This window comes from Puma concolor, chromosome A1, assembly GCF_028749965.1.
Source record: "Puma concolor isolate L17-30 chromosome A1, mPumCon1.1.hap2, whole genome shotgun sequence".
Classification (NCBI taxonomy): domain Eukaryota; kingdom Metazoa; phylum Chordata; class Mammalia; order Carnivora; family Felidae; genus Puma; species Puma concolor.
This window is the reverse complement of record NC_141667.1, coordinates 219474819-219499985: the sequence shown is the minus strand read 5'-3', so window position 1 is coordinate 219499985 and position 25167 is coordinate 219474819. Positions and strand designations below refer to the sequence as shown.

Sequence of the window (25167 nt, the reverse complement as noted above, 5' to 3'; positions counted from 1 at the left end):
AGACCTTATCTGGTAGAGGCAAAGTGGCCTTGACCTCTAGTTCTTAATCAGAATCCTGTTTTGGGAATTATATAGTCTTATTCAGTTATTTGTTATTTGAAGTTAGCCATATATACCATTTGTTTTCATTGTTTGTTAGATTTGCTGTTTTATCTATCAAAGAAACATTCACACCTGGTTATTATCCACAGCTGTCAGTTTAGGCATTTAGACAACCGCAGCCTGCATTGCTGACTTTTCCTCCTCACCTTCCAATGCTAGCTGGAACGGACCAATGCCTTTACGTCTTCACAAGGTCTTCCGAAACCTTCTCTTCCTTTCTTGCCTATTTCTGACAGGGTCTTAAGCTTCTTTCTTTTATGAAGTCATTTCATGTAAAAACTGGAACACTCAAAGGGAACAGATGAGTTTACTGAGGTATGAAAAAATGGCCTGCCTTTTACCAAACTCCACAATGGGTCAGTAGCCCATGCTGCCACGGTACAAGTTATTAAGAAGGGCTGCATGGATTTTTACCCAGATTTTCTAAGCTCTGTTATGTGTAGGTTTGTGCTGCTATATCTCTCAGTTCTTATCTCTTTGTACAACAGAACAATCTATGGAACTTTTGCCAAAGATTCTAATTCAGTATATTTGAAGTTTCCCAAGTAATCCTGATACTGAGCCAAGTATGAGAATCACCGTTTAACCCTTAAAATCTGGGACTCCAAACAAGAAGGGGCTCATAGACCAGTTTGAGAGATGACGGAGGAGTCCCATGGATACATCTCTGAAAAAAACAGAGCTTTCTCTCTCATCCTGGAGGATAGGCTTGCCATCAACACTCCTATACAGAGGATAACACTTGCTTTCCTTTATTTCTAACAGATGAGTGTAGAGCCCCAGAAACCTTGCTGTTCAGTTAGGGATATGTGAGGGAAAAGGGACATTTTCTATAACGACACTACATCATAAATTAATGGATCCTTCATTTTACAGAAGTTAATCTTAGATTTTCTTTCCCTATGTTCTGTTTCCTCTCTGCTCACACAAGAAGTTCAGTGAGTTAGTGCTTCCAGCATAATTCTCATACGCCTTACACAGAGAAAGGTTAAGATTTTACAAGAATATGGTCATTTGCGAATAGAGGTTTGTGAAGATATCATTTAAAGCTTTTTAAAAGTAAAGGTTAATGTACTGACCTGAGTCATTTTTCAGCTGAGACCTGAAAAATTGCCAGTCATTATGGACCAGACTTGTTGATTTTTATTTAGAGGCAGGATTCCTGACCAGTGATGATGAAAAGCAAACAACAAAAACTATATAGTCTTGTCTGTTTTTTGGTCTATCTTATTAGCCTTCCCCATGCTATTATTACAACAGACGGGCTGGGAAAACTGTAAAGAAAAATGATAAATCATACCTGTTACTTTCAATTCAGTCTTTGTCAAAGCATAAAAACGTAAACCATACTGATTTTCTTTCACTAAATGCAGTTAAAATCATGATGTTTTCTATTGAGGAAGTAAGTGATGTTAGTCTGTGGAATAAACGTAACTTTCATATTAAATTGTCATTATTTTATATTTCAATGCTAGTATATAAGCATACTCCCAAAATAACAGACACAAAAAAAGATTTATGAGAATATCCAGGTTCATACTAAAAGAGATTGTTTTAAATCCCAGACACTATCAGCATTACCAAGATATATTTCTATGTAAGACACTATACTTGTGGTAGAAATATGCTATTTCTAAAGGTAAGGTTTCCTGTTGTCCCATAAAATACATATTTAGTCCAAAGGAAAATTCTACTGAATGAATTGTTACCAATACCATGTACACTGTCACAAAAATGAAAAACAAAAATATGCTTTGAGAGGCAAGTTTCTATGAAATCATCCAGATGGTACTAGAACTACAACATATAGGTTCTTCCTCCCCACCATTTGCACCAAGAAACTGTAATGAGAAATAAATCAGTAAATGAATTTGAATTTGTCCTTTTTATTCTAAAGAGTTTTTATTATTAGAATGCTAGATCCCTGGAAGTGATCAATTTTCTACCATCCAGACTAAAAACTTTTAGCATCCTAAAGGCTGCTTTTTGCTTTGACCTAAGAGATGCATTTCATGTAAGATCCCAAAATAAATACAGTCCATTGAGGTGTGATTGCCTTTCTTCCTTCAGGAACAAACATGTTGCTGTTCTAGAAGGAGAGAATTCCACTTTCCACCCTGTTTTTGAGAAATCATATTACTGAAATTCAAGATAATCCCTTATCTGAAACCCTTGGTATGAGATACATGTTGTCCCGTTTTTGGAGTTTAGTACCTATACCACCTAATATGTAATACCTGAGTAGGGCCTAGGTTAGATTCCCAAAATCAACGTATTAATATTTTTTTGTAGTGAAACAAGAGTATTCCTACTAAGTAGGATAAAAGGCTGTAAATAGCTCTATGCCAGTTTAGACACGTTTGACGTCACATGACTTTTGCCACCAAACAAACGCACAGACCGCTTGGGTTTTTAAGCCTTTTGGATCTCAGAATTGCAGGAAAAGACTGTGGACCCGTGAGACACAAATAGGATGTTTGGGAGGAAAGGCCTTTAACATACACTTTGCATTAGATGACGAGAGATTCTTGCTTTTACTCCTCTTACGATTGTCCATTTTTCTATGACGCCTTATTGTTCGTCAAACACACAGGCGTATTCCCATCTCGGCGCACTGGCTTTTCCACTGGGTGTCTTCCCATCGTTGCATGACTTACTCCCTCACCTCCTGGCAGGCTTTGCTCAAATACCACCTCAGTGAGTCTTTCCCTGACCACCTATTTCCCTAGCACTCCCTGCTATGTTTTTCTGCACAATATATTTCTTGTTTATTCACTTCCTCTCTTTCCCTGAAACTACACTTAGAAGGTAAACTCCACAGAGATGGGGATCTTAGCTTTATTTACCCATTGCTGTATCTCTTGCATTTAGAACTGTGCCTGGAATATGGTGGGTACTGAGTACATGACCTATTAAAAGAGGAAGGGAATATTTGTTTCCATATACTTGGAAAAATATGCAAATATACATTCTCTTTTTTTTCTTTTTTGACCACGTATGAGTTTCTTTTAGGTGCTAGAGCTATAAGAGCAGCCAGGCTGATGCTTCCCATTTGCAGAGGGAGTTTGATGCAGGGATGAGTAGACAGGCAATAGGTAGGTCAAACAAGACGATTTCCAACGGTGATAAACGCTGTTACACTCTTGGAGGACAGTAACACAATACAGAGTAAGGATTTTTAGCTTGTGTGGTCGAGGGAAGGCCTGTGAGCTGAGCCATGAAAGACAGGAAGGAATCACCTGTGCAAAATTCTGGGGGAACTGCACTCCAGGCAGAAGGAACAGCAAATAGAAAAGCCAGGGTTGGTATTAGGAGAGAAAAGGTCAGTGTGGCTGAAGCACAAGGAGCAGGAGAAAGTACAGAGGAGGAGGAAGAGCAAGTGAATGGGGCCATGCCACAGGCTGTGACAAGGACTCAATACTTGAATAACAATGTAAATGAATTTCTATTTTAAAGGGATCAATTTTGCTCTTTATAAAGGATAGAAAGGGAACAAGGAGACCAGTTAGAAGTTTAAAACCATGGTCTCGACAAAAGTTGATAAATGACTCTTAAGATTTTGACTTGACCAAGTAAGTGGTTAGTAAAATGGGGAAAGACCGAGGTAGAAACAAGGTATCTTGATTTAATTTTGGTTTATGTTTTGAGAATTCGGTGAGTCCCACTGCCTGAGGGCTTTGACCTCCACAAAGAGGTCACGCTGGATAAATAAATGTGGGAATCATCAGCATAGGAAGCCAATGGAAGGTTAACAATGGACAAGGCACTAGGAGAGAAGCCAGATAGAGAAGAGAACATTAGTGCACTTGATAGATACAAAGAACACATCAGACCATGAAGACTCTTAACAACTAATTTATTTTAAAATAAACTATTAATTGTAGAAAATAGTAACAAAGCAATTTTAAATGTACAGTTTTAACCAATACAAAAAAGCAATAAAGCAATACCTGAAGCCTTATGTAAGTAATCTCAACATATGATCTGTGAAGTTCCTAAAACTCTGGCCACTAACTCTAACGTAAACCTTTATTAGCTAAAGACCCAGAAATATGGTAGCCCTTGACCTAAAAGCTAACTGATTTGTATGATGTTCATGCAGAAACTAATGAGGAAATGGGAGAAAGCTTTCTAGTGCCTTTGTTATCAAGATAACAAGTTTGAAACTTAACCGAGCACAAAATAAAATGTCATTTTCTAACAAATAAGACCAGAATTCTTTTTAAAAAGAATTCTGGGTAGACAAAGTGATTTTTCCTAAAAGCTAGCTGATGCTACCTTAAATATCACCTAATTTAAATTATACCATCTCTAAATAAGTTAATCACACAAGATAGTTTAAATACACCTTTAGGTGCTGGGGTGGGGGGGAGTGCCTCTTTTTCTAATGTAGCTGTTTTAAGTTGAAGCTTTTGCACAAAATCAGATAGAAACATGAATGCCTAACCCAAAGACCTTTGATTACTTGCAATTTTGGAGTAGAAATGATGTGGCTTTGAATATGCCAGTGTTAGACCATACTGACTTAAAAAAAAAAAAAGATAAATAGACAATTGCCAGCTCAAAAGATACATGGAAGACATGTACAATTCCCGAGAAAACACACCCCTTCCCAAGTTTAGGAGGGCAGAATAATTGCTGAGATGCAATTAAACAAACCTCTAAGAAAGAAAAATTAAGGCTCCTATAGTTAACAGTCTGTGGAGTAAAATTATTTTAGGTCTTGATTCTTCGGACCCAGAAACATTAGAAAGTGCACTTGGGATATCCTGTCTTAGGGCCCTCTATGGCAAAGCTCTAGCTGAACACTTTATTTTCCAAGTACTAGATGGGTACTTCCTGAATTCGGGGTTCTGAATGGTTTATAAAAACCAAGAGTACTATTAATAACCCTCACTTTAAAGCAGGAGTTGGATGGAGAAAAGGATCAATAAATTCTTACAAGTCCTGAGGTATGAAATCTGTATCAGTAGTATGACAACATCATTTGTTTATACTCTGCTTTCTGCTTGTATTTTAAAACTAAAATTTATAAAACAAGCACACAGTACATCAAATTCCATTAGTAAACTAAAATCTAATGTGTAAAAATTAGTAATTTTGTTTTTCTAGTTTCTAATATCTGTTTTAGCAGAAGAGTTCAGGATCACTTGGGTGAGGGGGAAGTAGTCAGCCAAATTGCATTTGGAAGACAGGACACATATTCTAAGGGCGTTCATGTTAAATTAAAAAATATATAAATATAAATTAATAAAATAATAGCAAACATCACATATATGCCACAAGAAAAGACAAAGTACTCAAATAGGCCTGGGTTGCTGGGATGCCCCTCCCAGGGCATCCTCGCCGTTTGTAGAGCACAGCAATTATATTTTGGAAATGAAAACATCTGCTACAACTTTCTAAATGGCAGTATTTACACAAGATTTTCAATCTTGTGCAATAACAATGTATATTCTACTGACTACGACGTTGCAAGTGGCTTAGGAATCCCCTGCACGCACAGGCAAGCCCATCTGCACACTCGAGATCCAATATCCGTAAAAAGAGCTGAAGATCATATCCAATGTGGCCGTAAACAGAACCTGGGAGAGTCACACAGTCTGCTCTGTGAGAGACAATGAGGCCACAGGTGTATACGGTGCCCAGTGAGGTCATGGGATCCTCATTTTTCTTCCCTGTTTGAGGTATCCATGCTATCGTTCATTTTTTGCTTCTGCATTCGTGTTCGGGTAGATGCTGGAAAAAGGATGCAGAAATGTTAACAGCACTGATGGTGCTGGATGCGTTGACAAAGGGCGGCCATAAACGTTAGGCTTGTGCCAAATCGATGGAGTTCAGGGCCTGGCAAAGCAGTGGTTTCCAAAATTTTATCATATAATTTCTATCAGTACATTTTTTTTCCCAAGTATGTACCACCAAAATATGTATGGTGTGTGTGTATACCATCTATGTTTGTAGATAAGTTATAAAACACACACAGCCCAAACATCAAAAACAGAGGAGATAAAAACAGATTCTAGTATTTTCTCTATGTACCAAGAGGTGGTCTCGCATACTTGCAGGCGTGCCCAGCTCTGCAGACTACCGCTCCAGAGATGCTGAGGCTGGGTTTGGCCCTGTGGCCCAGCCGAATGCCGGCCTGGCCGAGAATGATCTGTTGGAGGGAGTGGTATTCGTCACCAAGCAAGTAATTCCCTTGTGCTTGCAGATACCTCGCAAAGACGTCAGCTGGCAGCTCATTTAATTCGGACATGAACGTTTTAAAAGTACGGTATTAGTTACAACACAGCCAAAACCAGAAAACTTCTTTTAAGTTATTTAAAAATTCTTAACTTGATTTTTGTGGTGGGCAGAAGCTCTTCATAAAGAGGAAACAAATTCGCATTTGGAAAAGAAAGAAAATACGAATTCTCAGTCTTCCCCCCTCTCGGCAACCTAGCACTGTCTGATGGTCTTCTTTGAATGCAATTCAAGTCTTTGAGGAAAACGGAAGAATTCCTTAGCCTTAGGGGTTAACATTCCTGCTGCTTCTCCCCAATTTTCCAGCCTCAGAAAGGTCCTGAACTCCAGCCTGGCACTGAGAATTCACCATCACAGCTGAGTGTGCCACTGGAAAATGTACTGACAACAGCAACTGAACTCTTCTCTAAGAAAATATGCGTGTTTTTACAGCTTTCTGCTCCTTTTAAAATGCGTATTTGTGAGCTTCCAAATGCCTCCAAATGTTTTCAAAGCTTCATTTTGGTCATAAACTTCATGTCTATTTTCACATAATGAGGGGAAATGCCACAACTACTTAAAAGTTAAAATAGGTGTGTGTCAGTTGATGTAAAATACAAAAAAGATTTATTTATAACCAAAAAATTTAAACTCTTGGTATATTTAGTTTTAATTGTACTCTTTGAAATAACACATAGATAAGGTTTTAAAAAATCAAAAGCATTCTTTTTGGTTTTTTTATTATTTTTTTTTAATTTTAGAGAGAGACAGAGAGTGCATGTGAGCAGGGGAAAGGGGCAGATGGAGAGAGAATCTTAAGCAGGCTCTGTACCTACGTGGGGCTTGATCCAACGACTCTGGGATCACGACCTGAGCTAAAGTCAAGAGTTGGATGGATGCTCAACTGAGTCACCCTAGCGCCCCAAAAAACATTCTTTTAAATACTTTATAGTTTAAATACTTCGTATTGGGGCGCCTGGGTGGCGCAGTCGGTTAAGCGTCCGACTTCAGCCAGGTCACGATCTCGCGGTCCGTGAGTTCGAGCCCCGCGTCGGGCTCTGGGCTGATGGCTCAGAGCCTGGAGCCTGTTTCCGATTCTGTGTCTCCCTCTCTCTCTGCCCCTCCCCCGTTCATGCTCTGTCTCTCTCTGTCCCAAAAATAAATAAAAACATTGAAAAAAAAAATTTAAAAAAAATAAATACTTCGTATTGACAGACACATGTTTAGAGAAAGCCTTTTTTTTTAAAAAGTCACATTTCAGTTGGTATTGTTCTTATTGATATGTCCTATGACCTAGGAATAATAGGGTTTTTTTTTTTATGTTTGTTTGTTTATTTTTGAGAGAGAGAGAGGGAGGGGGGAGGGAGAGAGAAAGAATGAGAGAGAGAGAGAGAGAGAGAGAGAGAGAGAGAGAGAACAAACTTGTGCATGTGAACAGGGGAAGGGTAGAGAAAGGAGACACAGAATCCCAAGCTGGCTCCATGCTGTCAGTGCAGAGCCTGATACAAGGCTCAAACTCACCAACCGCAAGATTAAGACCGGAGCAGAAATCAAGAGTCGGACGCTTAACTGACTGAGCCACCCAGATGCCCCAATAATTTTAATACTTATCTCTGAAGTATGTGTCTTCTTTCCCCATACCAGCTATATTTCCTGTCAACGGATCTGGCAGATTATCAGGAAGTGTCACACTTAAACTACCACAGTTATCTCTGTAGGACAACCCAGTAGCAGTCAGTACATGTTTGTCTTTTTCTTAACGTAGTTTCCATTTATTATACTTAGGTTAATCTTTTATAGTCATAGAGTGGCTGAGGATAGAATCCCATTTGTCTTAACATTCCCGATTTATGTCACTCTGTAATCTGGAAAATGATTTGGTGCTCTTTATCAAAATTCTGATTTCCAGCAATGGAAAACTTGTTTGACAGTAAATTTTTAAAACTTGCACATTAGAGAAGTTCCATAATAGGATAAAAAATTATTCTTCAAATAAGGGGGATGATGTTTATATATGCTAATTTTATTTAAAAAAACCTTTCCTTATATCCAACACTCTTAGAGTTCCTCATTATAGTTTCGCTCTCCTGAAGTATTTCTAGCCATTCATGTTGAAGATGTGGTTTCACTTCTTAGTATTTCTACACTAAAGATTTTAGAAAGAGTAAAGATGACCTTCACTTTGCATCATACATCTAATCCACAAATGTCTGTGGGTAAAGAGTACATACTTGATTGAATTGCATCTTCAGTGTATAAGCAAGTGTGCTAAGTTAGGGAATTATATGTATTTATTCCTTTAAAACAAGAAAAGGCCTTTTGCAAGATAAACAATGTTTCATATTTACATAAGGTGAAATGATAAGTACTTACTCATTTCTGCCAGTTTCTGTTGAAATTTGGATTCCCCTGGGAGATGTTTACTGCAGATTTAAAAAAGACAAAACATTTCACATGTATACAGATAAACGGAAAACTCAAATTTTTAATAACTATGGTGATTTCAACGACTTACTTCACACTCTTAGTGAGTGACTTTTAATTTCAACAGTTTATAAACAAAAAACATCTAAAATATAACCATCACAAATTTAGAACCTTTTTGTATTTTATCAGTGAGTCTTACAAAACACAGTAAATATTTTTCAAGAGTAAGCACTTAAAAAGTCTGTTAATCATAACGAATTTTTATTAATAGCTTTATAAAAAAACATGAAAACACATCAGATTGCTAGTAGCCGATATTTTCAAAGACTTTCAGTAGGCAGTACATGATTTATATGGTGCTTTTAACTTTGGGATACATTCCTACCTATTGTGAGCAATGTTCACAACTTCCAAATGAAATTGGCATAAAAGGGCCTGGTGGAAGTCAGGAGCACAGCTGCACTCTGGCTTCTCCACAGGACCATTTCAAACCTGTTCCTACCTTCCGTCTGCTTCATCTGATCCTTCAATATCAAAGCGTAGTTTTTTCAGCGGTTTAGGAGGGTTGCCTCCTTCAGCACTTCTTTTGAGCACACGGTCGCTGTTACACACCATCTGATTTATTTTCTGGAACTTCTCAGAAGTCTACAAATTACAGAATTCTTTATTTTAAATCATTAAATGCCAGAATCTTGCAGTCAGCAACCTTTAACTGTAGTCTGAGGGGTGTCAAAAATCAGCTGGGGTAATACCTGCATTTTCATTGTCTGCTTTATTGCACCAAATGAGATATGAAAAATCTTAGAATCAGTGTAACTACACTTACCCTGCCCCAATTAAATACCCTCCTGTCTCTCCCCATGAGGCTTCTCGCCTTCCTCCAACAAGTCTGACTTACTCTGAAAATCCTGGTTCCTCATTTTGGGAACCCACCCACACACAAAACCAAGGCTACTTCTCAGAAGTGTGTAAAGTTAGAATGGCTTTCTGGAACCTTATGGGTTTTGTTTGTTTGAGGGCATAACAGGACCAAAGAGACTATCACAAGAGTCTAATAAGAAGTGAAATATCTTTTCAATAATAATTCTGGATTTGCTTTGTGGGTATTATGTCGACAAGTCATATAGTTTATATATTTTAAACCATTACTGATAACAATATTTATTGAAATGTGAATTCATTAAGTTTTTAAATAAAAATTCAAATATCAAAAGACTTTGAGTCCATTCATTATTACTGGAGATGATTTGCGATATACATCTCTTGAGGGAGAATCCTGTCACAGCAAAGTAAAGAAAGCTTTGGTAATAAGTACCGAAGGGGACACAATAACTTATTTCATCCAAGGGACAAACACACGGAAAAATTCTATTTCTTATATGTCTAATTTAGAACTGGAGCAGGCGATTACCTCAGGGATGTGTATGAACGTGTTCATCTGAACTAAAAAATGAAGTCAGACTGTTGATAGAAATATTAAGTCTCAGTGATCTGACAGTGAGGATTAGCTCTGTTAATTAAGCTTTACTTTCCAAAAATTAAATGAGGTAATTTTCTAAAAATTAAATGCAAAAACAAGTTTAGATGGAAAATATATTTAGAGCACATCCTGTGTACATATCAAATTTATGATAAGATTTTTAGTTATCAGCTTTAAAGTATATAAGTACCTGTAACATTTTCTCAATTCTTTTAGAGGTTATAGCAAGCAGAAAAGTTTGAGGACCCCCTACTCTATTCGGATCCAGATCCAACTCTTCCTATGTGGTCCCACATCTCTTTTGTGAAGCCTGATAGCTATACCCTAACTTGAGCTCAATACCACAGCATTTACTACTTGCAACATATGTTTTAACACTCAGTCTTTTAGTATACAAGCCACCATCCTTCTCTAGTTATTTCATTTGAGGCAGTGGGTAGGCAGACTCTAGAATGGCACTCATGAATCCCCACCTCCTAGTTTCTACACGCTTGTGTAATACTCCCTTCTCTGAGTGTGTGGATTGGACCTAGTGTTACCTTGCTTCTGACAAAAATATGACAAAAGTGATGGAATATCACTTTCAATATTAGTCACAAAAAGACTGTGACTTCCATTTTGCTCTATACCTCTCTCTTTCTTCTTGCTCTGAGGGAAGCAGGATGCCATGTTGTAATGAGTGGCTCCATGTAGAGGCTCAAGTGACAAGGAACTGATGGCTTAGAAAAATCTATGTAATGTATTATATAATTTCAAAGGATGTTTAAAAAACCACTTTGAAATTCACCAATTAGGAGTATAATTTGAAATTAAATGTGATTTGAAAATAAATCTATTTTTCTTTCTTTCTTTCTAAATTCTATGCAATATGTATTGATGAGGTGTTTGAATAATAGCATTTGTTAATTCAAGTTAACAGAAATCTGCAATTTCTTTTATAGTTACAATGCATGCTCCTGTATTTTACAGAAAGAAAATACTCACCCCAAATGATTCACCAATTGATACTAAGATTCTGTCAAGATAAAATACAAATTAGTAATGAAAATCATATATAACTGTGCAGAGGTGAACATACATCATTCTAAGCTATTAGAAATACCAAATCAAAAGTTTGCTCTACCCCAGAACCACAACAAAATTATAGTCATCAGTGGCTTATTCTAACAATGCTACTCTAATCATACACTGAGCTGGTCTCTTAGATTTTTAAAGAACTATATGACTGAAAGACTATATTCTGCCACTGTCCACATTTAAAGAAGATAAAGGAAAATTTTAATTTATCCATATTTAATTCTCATAAATCAGTACGTAAGATAACAATTAAAATTTCTTTCACATTTTCTCATTAAAAATTTGCCTAACATTTGGCAAAAACTTATAGTATTAAATAATCAGTATTCGAATTAAGATTTCTACTGATATATAGTAAAGTCTGTCATATATCTTAGAATCAGAAATCTCTATTAGTCTGTCCTTGTTTGAACCATATAATTTATGTTCTTTTGTTTTTGTCTGAGTATAGTTGACACATTATGGGTACACTAGTTTAGTTTCAGGTGTATAACACAGTGATTCAACAAGTTTATACATTATGCTATACTCACTACAAGCTTAGCTACTGTTTGTCACTATGTATTACTATTACAGTATCACAGACTATCATCACTAGTGTCACTACACATGCTGTACCTTTTATTCCCACGATTTACTTATTCTGTAACCGGAAGCCTGTATCTCCCACTCCCCTTCACTCATTTTGCCCATCCCATAACTCCCTCCCCTCTGGCAACCGCCAGTTTGTTCTCTGTATTTATAGGTCTGATTCTGATTTTTGTTTATTCTTTTCTTTCTTTTTTTTAGATTTCACTTATGAGTGAAATCATGTGGTATTTGTTTTTTTCTGACTTATTTCACTTAGCAGAGTATCTTCTAGGTCCATCCATGTTGTCTCAAATGGCATAATCTTGTACTTTTTAACTGCTGCATAATATTCCCTTGTACATATATACCACATCCTCTTTATCCATTCATACATGAATGGACACTTAGGTTGCTTCCATATCTTAGATATTGTAAATAATGCTGCAGTAAACATACAGGAGAACATATCTTTTAGAATAAGTGTTTTAATTTTCTTGGATAAGTACCCAATAGTGGAATCATATGGTATTTCTATTTTTAAGTTTTTGAAAAGCCTCCACACTGTTTTCCGTCATTGGCTATACCAATTTTACATCCCGAGCAACAGTGTACGAAGGTTCCTTTTTCTCCATATCCTCACCAACACTTGTTATTTCTTGTCTTTTTGATTCTAGTCATTTTACAGGTGTGCTATCTCACTATGGTTGATTTGCATTCCCCTGATGATTAGTGATTTTGAGTATCTTTTTGTGTATCTGTTGGCCATCTATACATCTTCTTTGGAAAAATGTATATTCAGATTCTCTGCTCACTTTTTTAATTCAATTGTTTATTTGCTATTGAGTTGTATGAGCTCTTTATAAATTTTGAGTATTAACTCTTTTTCAGATATATGGTTTCAAATATTTTCTCCCATTCATTAGCTTGCCTTTTCATTTTATTGATGGTTTCCTTTGCTGTTCAGAAGCTTTTTATTTTGATATAGTTCCACTTGTTTATTTTTGCTTTTGTTTCCCTGGTTTTGAAGACATATTGAGAAAAAAAATGTTGCTACAACTGATGTCAGAGAAATTACTGTCTATGATCTCTTCTAAGAGTTTTATGGTTTCAGGTCTCACATTTTGGTCTTAATCCATGTTGAGGTTACTTTTGTGTAAGGTATTAAAAAGTGGTCCACTTTCATTCTTTTACACGTAGCTGTCCAGTGTTCCCAGCACCATGTATTGAAGAGTTGGTCTTTTCCCCACTGTATGTTCTTTCCTTCTCTGTCATAGATTGACCATATAATCGTTGATTTATTTCTGGGATATTTTGTTCCATTGATCAATGTGTTTATTTTTGTGCTAGTACCATGCTGTTTCGATTACTACAACTTTGTAGTAATTATGACATTGAAACCTTTCTTGAAATCTGGGATTGTGACATTTCCAGTTTTATTCTTTTTTTTTTTTTTTAATATTTATTTTTTGGGAGAGTGCAAATGGGGGAGGGGCAGAGAGAGGAAGACAGAGAATCCGAAGAGGGCTCTACACTGACAGTCTGGCAGCAGCGTGCCTGATGTGTGGCTTGAACTCACAAACCACAAGATCATGATCTGAGCCAAAGACAGACACTCAACCTACTGAGCCACCCAGGTGCCCCTGTTCTTTTTCAAGGTTGCTTTGGTTATTCAGGGGTCTTTTGTGGTTTCATACAAACTTTGTATTATATGTTCTAGACTGTGAAAAATGCTATTGGTATACGGATAGGGATTGCATTGAATCTGTAGATTGCTTTGGGTAGTATGGTCATTTTAACAATATTAATTCTTCTAAGCCATGAGCATGGAATATATTTGCATTTGTTTGTGTCATCCTCCATTTCTTTCGTGTTTTACAGTTTTCAGATACACATCTTTCACCTCTTTGGTTAAGTTTATTCCTAGGTATTTTATTCTTTTTTGGTGCAACTGTAAATAGTGTTGTTTTCTTAATTTCCCTTTCTGCTACTTCAGTATTAGTGTATAGAAATGCAACAGATTTCTGTATGTTAATTTTATATCCTACAACTTTACTGAATTCACTTATTCTAGTAGTTTTTTGATGGAGTCTTCAGGATTTTCTATGTACAGTATCATGTCATCTGCAAACAGTGACAGTTTAACTTCTTGACCACTATGGATGCCTTTCATTTTTTTTCTTCCCTGATTGCTATGGGTGAAGCTTCTAGTACTATGTTAAGTAAAAGTGATGAGAGTGAAAATCCTTTGTCTTACTCCTGATCTTAAAGGCTCAGTTTCTCACTATGATGTTATCATGTGGTATGTATCATGTTATCTGTGGGTTTTTCATATATGGCCTTATTATGTGGAGGTATGTTACCTCTAACACCACTTTGTTGAAAGTTTCTTATCATGAGTGATGTTGAATTTTGTCAATGCTTTTTCTGGGTCTACTGAGATTATCATATGATTTTTATCCTTTGTTTTGTTGATGCACTGCACAATGTTGATTGATTTGTAAATATCAAACCACCCTTGCACCCCTGGAATAAATCCCATTGCTTGTGGTTAATGATATTTTTGATATGTTGTTGAATGTGGTTTGTTAATATGTTGTCAAGGATTTTTGTATCTATATTCATCAGGGATACTGGCCTGTAGTTTTCTTTCTTTGTGGGGACTTTGTCTGGTTTTGGTTATCAGATCAGGATAATTCTGGCCTTGTAGAATGCATTTGGAAGCTTTCCTGCCATTTCCATTTTTTTGGAATAGTTTGAGGAGAATAGGTATTAATTCTTCTTTAAATATCTGGTAGAATTCATCTATTAACGCATCTGGACTGGACGTTTATTTTTTGGTAGTTTTTTGATTACTGATCCAATTTCATTACTAGTAATCAGTCTGTCCAGATTTTCTATTTGTTCCTGATTCAGTTTTGGAAAATGGTATGTTTTCATGAATTTATCTATTTCTGCAAGGTCATCCAATTTGTTGGTATACAATTTTTTGTAGTAGTCTCTTAGATTCCTTCATAATTCTGTGGTGTCAGCTGTTACTGCCCTTTCCTTTCTGATTTTATTTACTTGGGTCCTTTGTCTCTTTTTCTTGATGAGTATAGCTAAGGGATAATCAATTTTGTTTATCTTCTCAAAGAACCAGCTCTTGGTTTTGTTAACTTTCTTCTTTTTAGTCTCTACATCATTTATTTCTGTTGTGATCTTTATTATTTCCTTTCTTCTACTCACCTTGGCCTTTGTTGTTCGTCTTTTTCTAGTTCATTTAGGTTAAGGTTTATTGTTTATTTGAGCTTTTCTGGTTTCTTGAAGTGGGCCTGTATTGCTATATATTTTCCTCTTAGAACTCTTTCACTGCATCCCAAAGATTCTTGGACTATTGTGTTTTCATTTTCATTTCTCTCCATGAATCTGTTTCTTCTTTGATTGTTTTGTTGGCCCATTGGTTATTTAGTATCATGTTGTTTAGTCTCCACGTGTTTGTGTTTTTTCCAGTTTTTTTCTTGTGATTTATTTCTAGTTTCATACTGCTGTGATCATAAAAGATGCATGGTATGATTTCAATCCGCTTAAATCTATTGAAGCTTGTTTTGTGTCTCACATGTGATCTATCCTGGAGAATGTTCTATGTGCACTTGAGAGTAATATTTTTTTTGTTTTTGGATTGAATATTATGTCCACCTGTTCCAAAGTGTCATTTAAAGACACTGTCTCCTTACTGATTTTCTGCCTGAATGATCTATTCACTGATATGAAGAGGAGGGTTAAAGTCCCTTACTATTACTGTACTACCATCAATTTCTCCCTTTATGTTCATTAGTATGTGCTTTATGTATTTAAGTGCTCTAATACATGTGTTGGGTACACAGATATTTACAAATGTTACATCCTCTTGTTGGACTGCTTTATCATTCTGTAATGCCCTTCTTTGTCTCTAATTACAGTCTTTGTTTTGAAGTCTATTTTGTCTCGGATAAGTACTGCTGATTTTTTTGCTTTTTTTTTTTTTTGCTTCCATTTACATGGTGAATGTTTTTCCATCCCTTTACTTTCAATTTGTATGTGTCTTTATGTCTAAGGTGAGTCTCTTATAGCCAGCATACAGAAGGGTCTTGTATTTTTATCCATTCCACCACCCTCTCTTTTGATAGAAGCATTCAGGCTATTTACATTTAAAGTTATTATTGATAGGTATGTATTTATTGCTATTTTGTTCCTTGTTTAATGGTTGTTTTGTAGTTCTTCTCTGTTCCTTCTTCTCTTGCTTTGTGACTGATGAGTTTCTATAGTGTTATATTTGGCTTTCTTTCTATTTTTTGTGTATATATCATAGGTTTGGGGTTTTGTGGTTGCCATGAGTGAACCATATAACTTGTTTTTAATAATAAAGCTGAAGAACAGCATTAGCCTGACATAACAAGGATATAATAATATGCACATGAGACTAATCATATGCACATGGGACTAATAGATTTTATTGTCCTACAATTCCTTGATAAGTGGCCATCATTCTATATATATTTGATTAAGCAGAATACCTAAATATGCTGGATAAGTAGAGTATTAAGATGCTCTCTTAGGGTGCCTGGGGTGGCTCAGTTGGTTGGGCATCCGACTTTGGCTCAGGTCATGATCTCGCTGTTCATGAGTTCAAGCCCCGCATCGGGGTCTGTGCTGACAGCTCAGAGCCTGGAGCCTACTTTTGATTCTGTGTCTGCCTCTCTCTCTGCCCCTCCCCTGCTCATGCTGTGTCTCTGTCTCTCAAAAATAAATAAATGTAAAAAAAATTTTTTTTAAAGATGCTCTCTTAATACCTGACAAATGATTTATCTAAAACTTTAAGAATGTGAATTTTTTGCTAAAGAACCTCAACCCAGAAATGATTTTACTAAATTCAGCAAATAGCCATCATCATAAGTATAATATGGATCAATTCTCATTACCTAAGTATACATTTTCATGTGGCAGTGTGGGACTGTAAATTAAATATGCACGGTGCAGCATGTTAGGAACTTACAACATAATTTGTAGGTATCAGTACACAGATACTATAAGAACATCAAATAAAATATGGTACAAAGTGCATGAGAGCATTTATATCATTTGCCAATTATTTTCTACTTTATCTCTTCCTGTAGAGTTTGAGATTTTTACCATGAGTGTGCATTACTTATGTAATTAAACACCCCACACAAATGTTTTCTCAAGGGTTAATATATCTCCTTCTCCCTGTTTTTCTTGCTCATTAAGTACAACTATATGAGCTGACAATTTGGGGAGATGAGACTACATTAACTACACTTCCTAATCTGCCTACCACTCTACAAATTAAGTCAGTTTCAAACTGCCCATGATAACATATAATAAGTCAATGGAAGCACTTCAAAGCCAGAAAGCACTTGTGGTTGGATGTAGAAGATGATATAATGATTTGTAGTTGCACAGAACCTTTCATCTAGGAATTTAAAACAGCTTCATACTCATCATCTCCCTGATAGACAGCACCCTTCCATAGTAGCCCTGACACCTGCCCCAAGTAATGTAAGGAAACTGCAGGCAGAATTAAGAATGGACTTCTAAAGACTTAATTTACAGTCATCTACATTTAATCAGTCATCTACATTTTAACAACAAAGCAAGACGAACAAGTTCACTGAGCTTATAGGACATTCAATAAATCTACAGAATAAAAATTCTTAACTGAAAGTAATCCACTTTGCTTAGCAGATTGTCTACTTGCAAAAATATGAAAGTGATTTTAAACTTATTACAAAAGTTGTTCTCTGTTCACAAAAAATAGATCCCAGCAACCAGAAAGGTTGATGACTAAATTTGCAAAACCATTTAAGTAAACATTATCTTTTCTACCAAATTCTTGCCATGTCACTTAATATAAATTGTCATTCATTTTAAATGAAGAAAGCTTTATATTTTTGTGCTTGGGTCAAAACAATCTCCTCTTATTCTTTGCCCCTTCCCTAAAGAGAAAACACAAACCTCGATCTTGGAGTCATTTTTGTTGGTGTTGGCACACCTTCTGAAATTTTATATGGATTCTTCAGGGGTGATATATAGATGTTTCCCCCAGGAATTCGTAAAGGTGAACTAGAAAACTTGTAAGGGCTTCGAGGAATGTGAGGTATTGGTGACAAAGTTGGGGGCTAAGGCAAAAACAAAAAGTAGATTATTTTTTTAATGTTTTAATGAGATCCATTGCTTTATAAATAGAGTTTCCCAGTCAAAGGATACTTCTGACATACCCTGGTAGAAGCATACTGCAAAATATTTGTTTTAAGTCTCTGCATGAAGACTGAGTTATAGAATACTATAATGGAATCATACTCCTCTTCTCTGATCAAAACTCGTTTGAATGTCTGAGGAAGAAGAATAAAAACAACTGTTAAATGAATTTAGAAATTTACCTCTTTAGATTTTCTTTATAAATAATTCATAATATGTTTGAACAGTAAGAATCACATACTATGTAGTAAAAAATCACCTGAAAAAGCCTTCTTAGGTTTAGATTATAGCTGCTCTACCAGAAGTGAAATGTGATGCATTTTTTTTTTAAAGTTTGTTTATTTACTTTGAGATAGAAAGAAAGAGAAAGAGAGAAAGAGAAAGAAAAAGAGTTGGGGAGGGAGGGAGGAAAAGAGAGAATCCTGAGCAGGTTCTGCCCTGTCAGCACGGAGCCCAATGCAGGGCTTGAACTCATGAACTATGAGATCATGACCTGAGCCGAAACCAAGAGCTGGACACTTAATTGACTGAGCCACCCAGGTGCCCTGAAACATCACAGATATTTTTTATGTATATATACATGTAATGTTTATTACAAATATTCCTCTTTGTTGGAGGGATACAGTATTCCTTATTAACTTTAAAATATAAATTTGGATATTAAAATGTCTTAACTTTCCAATTCCATTTTAGTTACAAATAATTAATAACATAAAAGTAAAAAATTGACAGGTGAATTTATATAATAAGGTCAGAATATATGGTCTAATTAATGACTTAAGTTATCTATATTATGGATATGGATATATCTAAAATCTTACCATGGAAGGTTACTTACCTCCTGAACAGCATGAGGAAGATCCTTGTATGCTGTTACAATGATTTTGAATTTAAGGTCTATATTCTTCACTTTGCAAATGCCATACATGGAACACATCATAATCTAGTAAATCAATGTAATATAAAAATATCAGAATTTTGTTACACAGTTGTGTTCTAAAGAGTACTCTGTTATCTTTCTTTTAGCTTCCAAAAAAAAAAAAAAACGGAAGCTTAAGTTCCTATAGGATTATCTTTTCTAATCCTGAGCCCAGTTTGAAAGTTGATGTGAAGTGTTTAGCCCAAATTGTGTTTAAGGGACAAAATGCAAATAGCCAAATCTCAATTATTAGAATTGATCATCTGGTTTGTAAATAACTCTAACCTTCACCCGTTACTTAAATTTTTCCCAGAAAAGCTGAAACTCGAATGAGTTAACTGTGTAACTAGCACTTAAAAAGAAAAAAAGCCAGTTGTGTAAAAGGTTCAAACTATCAGATAAAATAATACTGAATACATTTGGTGATAGTGGTAAGGGGACTTTCTAGCAAGGGGCAGGAGAGAGTCTTTGTATTGTAGATAATGTTCCTGATTTGGAGACAGGTTATGCAGGTGAGTTCAGCTGATGAATCTGCATTAAGATGTATCCTTATGATACATGGATGTTTCTATATGCATATTACATTTTTTTTTTAATAATTTTATTTTATTTTTCAACCATTATTTTTTTGGGGACAGAGAGAGACAGAGCATAAACGGGGGAGGGGCAGAGAGAGAGGGAGACACAGAATCGGAAACAGGCTCCAGGCTCCGAGCCATTAGCACAGAGCCCGACGCGGGGCTCGAACTCACGGACCGCGAGATCGTGACCTGGCTGAAGTCGGACGCTTAACCGACTGCGCCACCCAGGCGCCCCGCATATTACATTTTAATAAAAAAAAATTTAATATAAAAATTAGATTGGAAATTATTCTCTATGAACTTAAAAATCAAACTTTATTCATTTGCATGAATTTTATTGCCAAATTTAAGTATTCATATCTCTGCAACATTCTTGCTTATATATACTATCGCCGAGAATATCTATTCACCATCCCTTGTTCAGCAACCTACCAGCCCCAATTCTGGTCTCCCCATTCAGAATGCCATCCAATAACTTCTTTGCTAATTCACATTTTTTTCCTACTTCAGTTCTTTTCCTAAGGTTTCTCTCTGCAAAAATCTTCTTGATTCAAGATACCTAATCTCTTTAGAAACCCTTAGCACTACTGTCTTTCTATATTGTAGAAAAGCAGAACCATAAGGCAATGAGTGCCTACTTTTAAAAATCCAACATCCTAGAATTTATATATCCAAATATTTATTCTCTTGTAAAATATACATATTTGTAGGTTATACCCTTATACACTAGTGTACCTTTTGCTAAAAATATTCTTATTGGGAACATTACTACTGACCTTACAGAAATAAAAGGATTTTAAGGGAACATTATGAACAATTGCATACCAACAAAACAACTATCTAAGATGGACTGGAAAAATTTAAGAAAAGACACAAACTACCAAAACTGACTAAAGAAGAAATAGAAAATATGAGCTTTCATTAATAATAAAAAACTATCCACAAACAAAAGCCCAGGCCTAGATGGCTTCACTGGTGAGTTCTACCAAACATTAAAAAAAAAATCAATACCAATTCTTCACAAACTCTTCTGAAATTAGAAGAGGAGGGAACACTTTCCAATTAATTCTGTGAGGTCAGTAGTACTCAAAAACAGACATCAGAGGAGGATTACCATTATCTCTTATGATTACAGATGTATAAATCCTTAACAAAAACAAGCTGAATCAGCAGCATATCTAATGTACTATGTGACCAAGTAGGATTCATTCCAGAAATGCAAGGCTGGTTTAACATACTGAAGAATTAATTAATATAATACACCACAATACAATAAAAAGGAAAAAACCCAATGATCATCTCAATAGATACAGAAAAACGCATTTGAAAAAAGCATTCAATACCCATTTGTGATAAAAACACTCAATAAACTAAGAATAGATGGGGACTTCCACTACCTGATAAAGGGCATATACAAAAACTCCATAGCTAACAATACATTTAATGGTGGAAGACTGAATGCTTTCCCCTGAGGTCAGGAATAAGACAAGGATGTCCCCTTTCACCACTTTCATTCAGTACTGTATTGGAGGTTCTATGCCAAAGCAATTTGACAAGTAAATGAAATAACAGTCATCTAGATTGCAAAGGAAGAAGTAAAACTACCTCTATTTGAAGATACATGAGTTTATATATTGAAAATAGTAAGGAATCCACTAAAAACTATTACAACTGATAAATTGCTTCAGCAAAACTGTAAGATGATTAATATATGAAAATTAATTGTATTTCCATACACTAGCAATGAACAATCCAAATAAGAAATTAAAGAGACAACTTCATTTACAATAGTGTTAAAAGGAATAAACTACTTAGGTCTAAATTGAGTATAACAAATGCAAGACTGTACTCTGAAAACTTAAAAACGTTACTGAAAAAATTAAAGAACATCTAAATAAATGGAAAGACATCACATGTTCATGGACTGGAATACTTAATATTGTTAAGATGACAGAGCTGCTCAAACTGATTTATGATTCAGTACAATCCCTATCAAAATTCCAGTTGCCTTCTTTGTACAAATTGACAAGGTGATCCTAAAATTCATATAGAAATGCAAGCTTCAGAACAGCACAACAAATCTTGAAAAAGAAGAGTAAAACTGGGGTATCATGCTTCCCTACAGATCAATGCAGTACAATTAAGAGACCAGAAATGAACTTTTACATATATATAGTTAGTTTATTTTTGACAACTGTCAAGAGGGAAAGAAAAGCCTTTTCAAGAAATGCTGCTGGAACAAGCAGTATTCACACACAAAAGAATGAAGTTAGACTACTATCTCACACCATACAGAAAAATTAACTGAAAAAAAAAAAGTAAGAGCTAGCAGGGGAATTAATCATGTTTATTATTCATTTTCAATTACAAGTGGATTTTTCAGAACATTAAATTGTTCATACTCATTTTTCCCAGGCTCTGAGAAAAATGAAGAAAAATAAGGATAAACCTTGGTGGTCTCTGATTTGGCAACGGTTTTTTAGATATGACACCAAAAGCACTAGCATCAAAAGAAAAAAACAGATAAACTGAACACGATCAAAATTTTTTATATTAAGTATAATTTATTGTCAAATTGGTTTCCATACAACACCCAGTGGAATATGATCAAAATTTAAAACTTGTGTGCCTCAAAGGACACCATCAAAAAAGTGAAAAAGACAACTCAGAACTGGAAAAAACACTTGCAAATCATATGAAATAAGGGACTTTTATGTAGACAACATGAAGAACCCTTATAAATCAATAATAAATAGACACTCAATTAAAAATTATGTAAATGATCTGAATAGATATTTCTCTAAAGAAGATAAACAAATGGCCAATAAGCACATGAAAAGTGTGTTTAATGTTCAATCAGTATCATTAGCAATTAGGGAAATGAAAACCAAAACCATAAAGAGATATCACTCTATACCCACTAGGATGAGTATAATTAAAAAAGCAAATAAGAAGTTGGTGAGGATGTGGAGAAACTAGAACCTCATACACTGCTGGTAGGAATGTAAAATGGTGTGGGTAAATTGGAAAATAATCTGGCCAGGCTTCAAAGGTTAAACACAGTTATTATATGACCTGACAATTTCACTTCTAGGTATACATCCAGAAAACTGGAAACATATATCCACACAAGACTTGTACATACATGTTCACAGTAACATTAATCATGGTAGCCAAAAAATAGAAAGTAAATGTACACTAAATGATGAACAGATATATATGATGTGGTATATCCACACAATGGAATATTATTCAGCAATAAAAAGGAATGAAGTACTTATACAAGCTATAACACAGATAAGCAATGAAAACACTGTACTAAATAAAAGAAGCCAGACACAAAAGACAACAGATTATATGACTGCAATTATTAAAAACGTCCAGAATAGGCAAATCTACAGAGATAGAAAGACTAGTATTGCCTGGGGATGGAGGGAGTGGGGGAACAGGGGGTAAGTACTTAAGGGTATGGTGTTTCTTTCTGGCATGATAAAAAACTGTTTTAAAAGTGTTTGTGACGATGCTTGCACAACTCCATGAATATACTAAAAACCACTGGGGTATATACTTTAATTTGTATGGTATGTGAATTACATCTCAATAAGTTGTTACTAAAAAAAATATATATTCTTATTATTCGGTACAGAGAAGAAAAATGAAGATATGAGAGATGGTTCTCTGTAAATTAAATCTTTCAGTCATTAGTTTGTTCATTCATTCAAACAGTAGGCACTGTTTTAAATAAACTTGGGTTTTTTAAATAAGTTTTTTAATGTTCATTTATTTTTGAGAGACAGAGAGAGAGACAGAGTGCAAGCAGGTGACGGGCAGAGAGAGGGAGACACAGAATCTGAAGCAGCCTCCAGGCTCTGAGCTGTCAGCACAGACCCTGATGCCGGGCTTGAACTCATGAACAGCGAGATCATGACCTGAGCCGAAGTTTGACGCTTACCCGACGGAGCCACCCAGGTGCCCCCAGATCAAATTGTTCTTAAATCTCATGCTTTTTCCATACTAACATGAAATCTAGTTTAGCACAAGACAGAAAAAGTCCACAATAAACGGTTTCTTCAATGATTTGTGTAAACAAGATCTTTTAGGTCATTAAGCAAGTTACTAAAATACTCTCAAGCTCTAAAGCTCTAAGAAGTACAGCAAAATTACAAAAGGTAGCTAACAAGTGCACATATATTAAGTCTGCAAAATTGATTTGGCTTCTCATTTGAATCTAATCTTTTAAGAAATCAGTATACAGTTAACAAATAAGTAGGAGAAGAGAAGTGAACTACATTATTACCTGATCCAAATGCCTGTCTCTCATGAGTTCATACTCATTTTGCAGTGTGTGCTGAAAAAGGGTCCAGATGATGTGTTCCAGTTCAGGGTGGTCAGACAGAAGGCGTGCACACAGGGTATTTAGTCGAAGATAGGCCAGTCGGTACACTGGAGACATAAGGGGAATTAATCATGTTTATTATTCATTTTCAATTACAAGTGGATTTTTCGGAACATTAAATTGTTATAACCATAACACTGTTAAACAGCACATTTTTTTCAAGTTTTTATTTAAATTCCAGTTAGTTAACATGTAATATTAGTTCCAGGTGTAGAATTCACTGATTCATTACTTACATGCAACTCCCAGCGCTCATCACAAGTGCCCTCCTTAATACCCATCACCTCTTTAAGCCACTCCCTACCTGCCCTTTGGTAACCAACAGCTTGTTGTCTATAGTTAAGAGTTTGTTTCTTGGTCTGCCTCTTTTTTTCCCCTATGTGCATTTGTTTTGTTTTTTAAATTCTACAAATGAGTGAAATCATGGTATCTGTCCTCTGACCAACTTATTTCACTTAGCATAATACTCTCTAGCTCCATCCACATTGTTGCAAATGCCAAGACTTCATCCTTCTTTTTTGTTTTGAGAGAGAGAGGGGGGAGGGAGCATGCAGGCAGGGGAGGGTAGAGGTAGAGAGAGAGAGAGAGAGAGAGAGAGAGAGAGAGGGAGGGAGAGAATCCCAAGCAGTCTCCATGCTCAGCATGGAGCCCAATGTGGGGCTCGAACCCATGAACCATAAGATCATGAGCTGAAATCAAGAGTCGAACACTTAACCAACTGGGTCACTCAGGCACCCCAAGATTTCATTGTTTTCGATGGTTAATATTCCATTGTGTGTGTATATATATATGCACACGTGTGTGTATATACACATATGTATGTATATATGTGTGTGTACACACATACACGTACATACACACATACCACCTCTTCTTTATCCATGGACATTTGGGCTCTTTCCATAATTTGGTTATTGTTGATAATACTGCTATAACCATCAGGGTGTGTGTTATCCCTTCCAAATTACATTTCTGTATCCTTTGGGTAAATACCTAATAGTGCAATTGCTGGATCATAGGATAATTCTATTTTTAACTTTTTAAGGAATGTCCATACTGTTTTCCAGGGTGGCTGCACCAGTTTGCATTCCCACCAACAGTAAACAGCATTTTAACAGTAACCTCAGCTACTTCCATCACTATTTTCTTTATGAGTTAA

The 25167-nt window shown here is 35.7% G+C and overlaps 1 protein-coding gene across 3 annotated transcripts in view; it reads right to left on the bottom strand.

Annotated features, from left to right (window-relative positions):
* Positions 1-3941: 3941 nt before the first annotated feature.
* The window catches only part of RB1 (RB transcriptional corepressor 1), a 174805-nt gene continuing 153579 nt past the window's right edge, over positions 3942-25167 (bottom strand). For 2 of the 3 annotated variants that reach the window (XM_086711974.1, XM_086711986.1), the window contains 8 exons: positions 23910-24055; positions 18951-19055; positions 18133-18246; positions 17870-18033; positions 11216-11246; positions 9254-9396; positions 8698-8747; positions 3942-5841 (listed from right to left, as the gene is read on the bottom strand). In XM_086711974.1, the coding sequence (XP_086568100.1) occupies positions 5768-5841; positions 8698-8747; positions 9254-9396; positions 11216-11246; positions 17870-18033; positions 18133-18246; positions 18951-19055; positions 23910-24055 (827 nt within the window). In that variant the 3' untranslated portion in view covers positions 3942-5767. The other variant, XM_086711981.1, reaches the window with a different exon arrangement.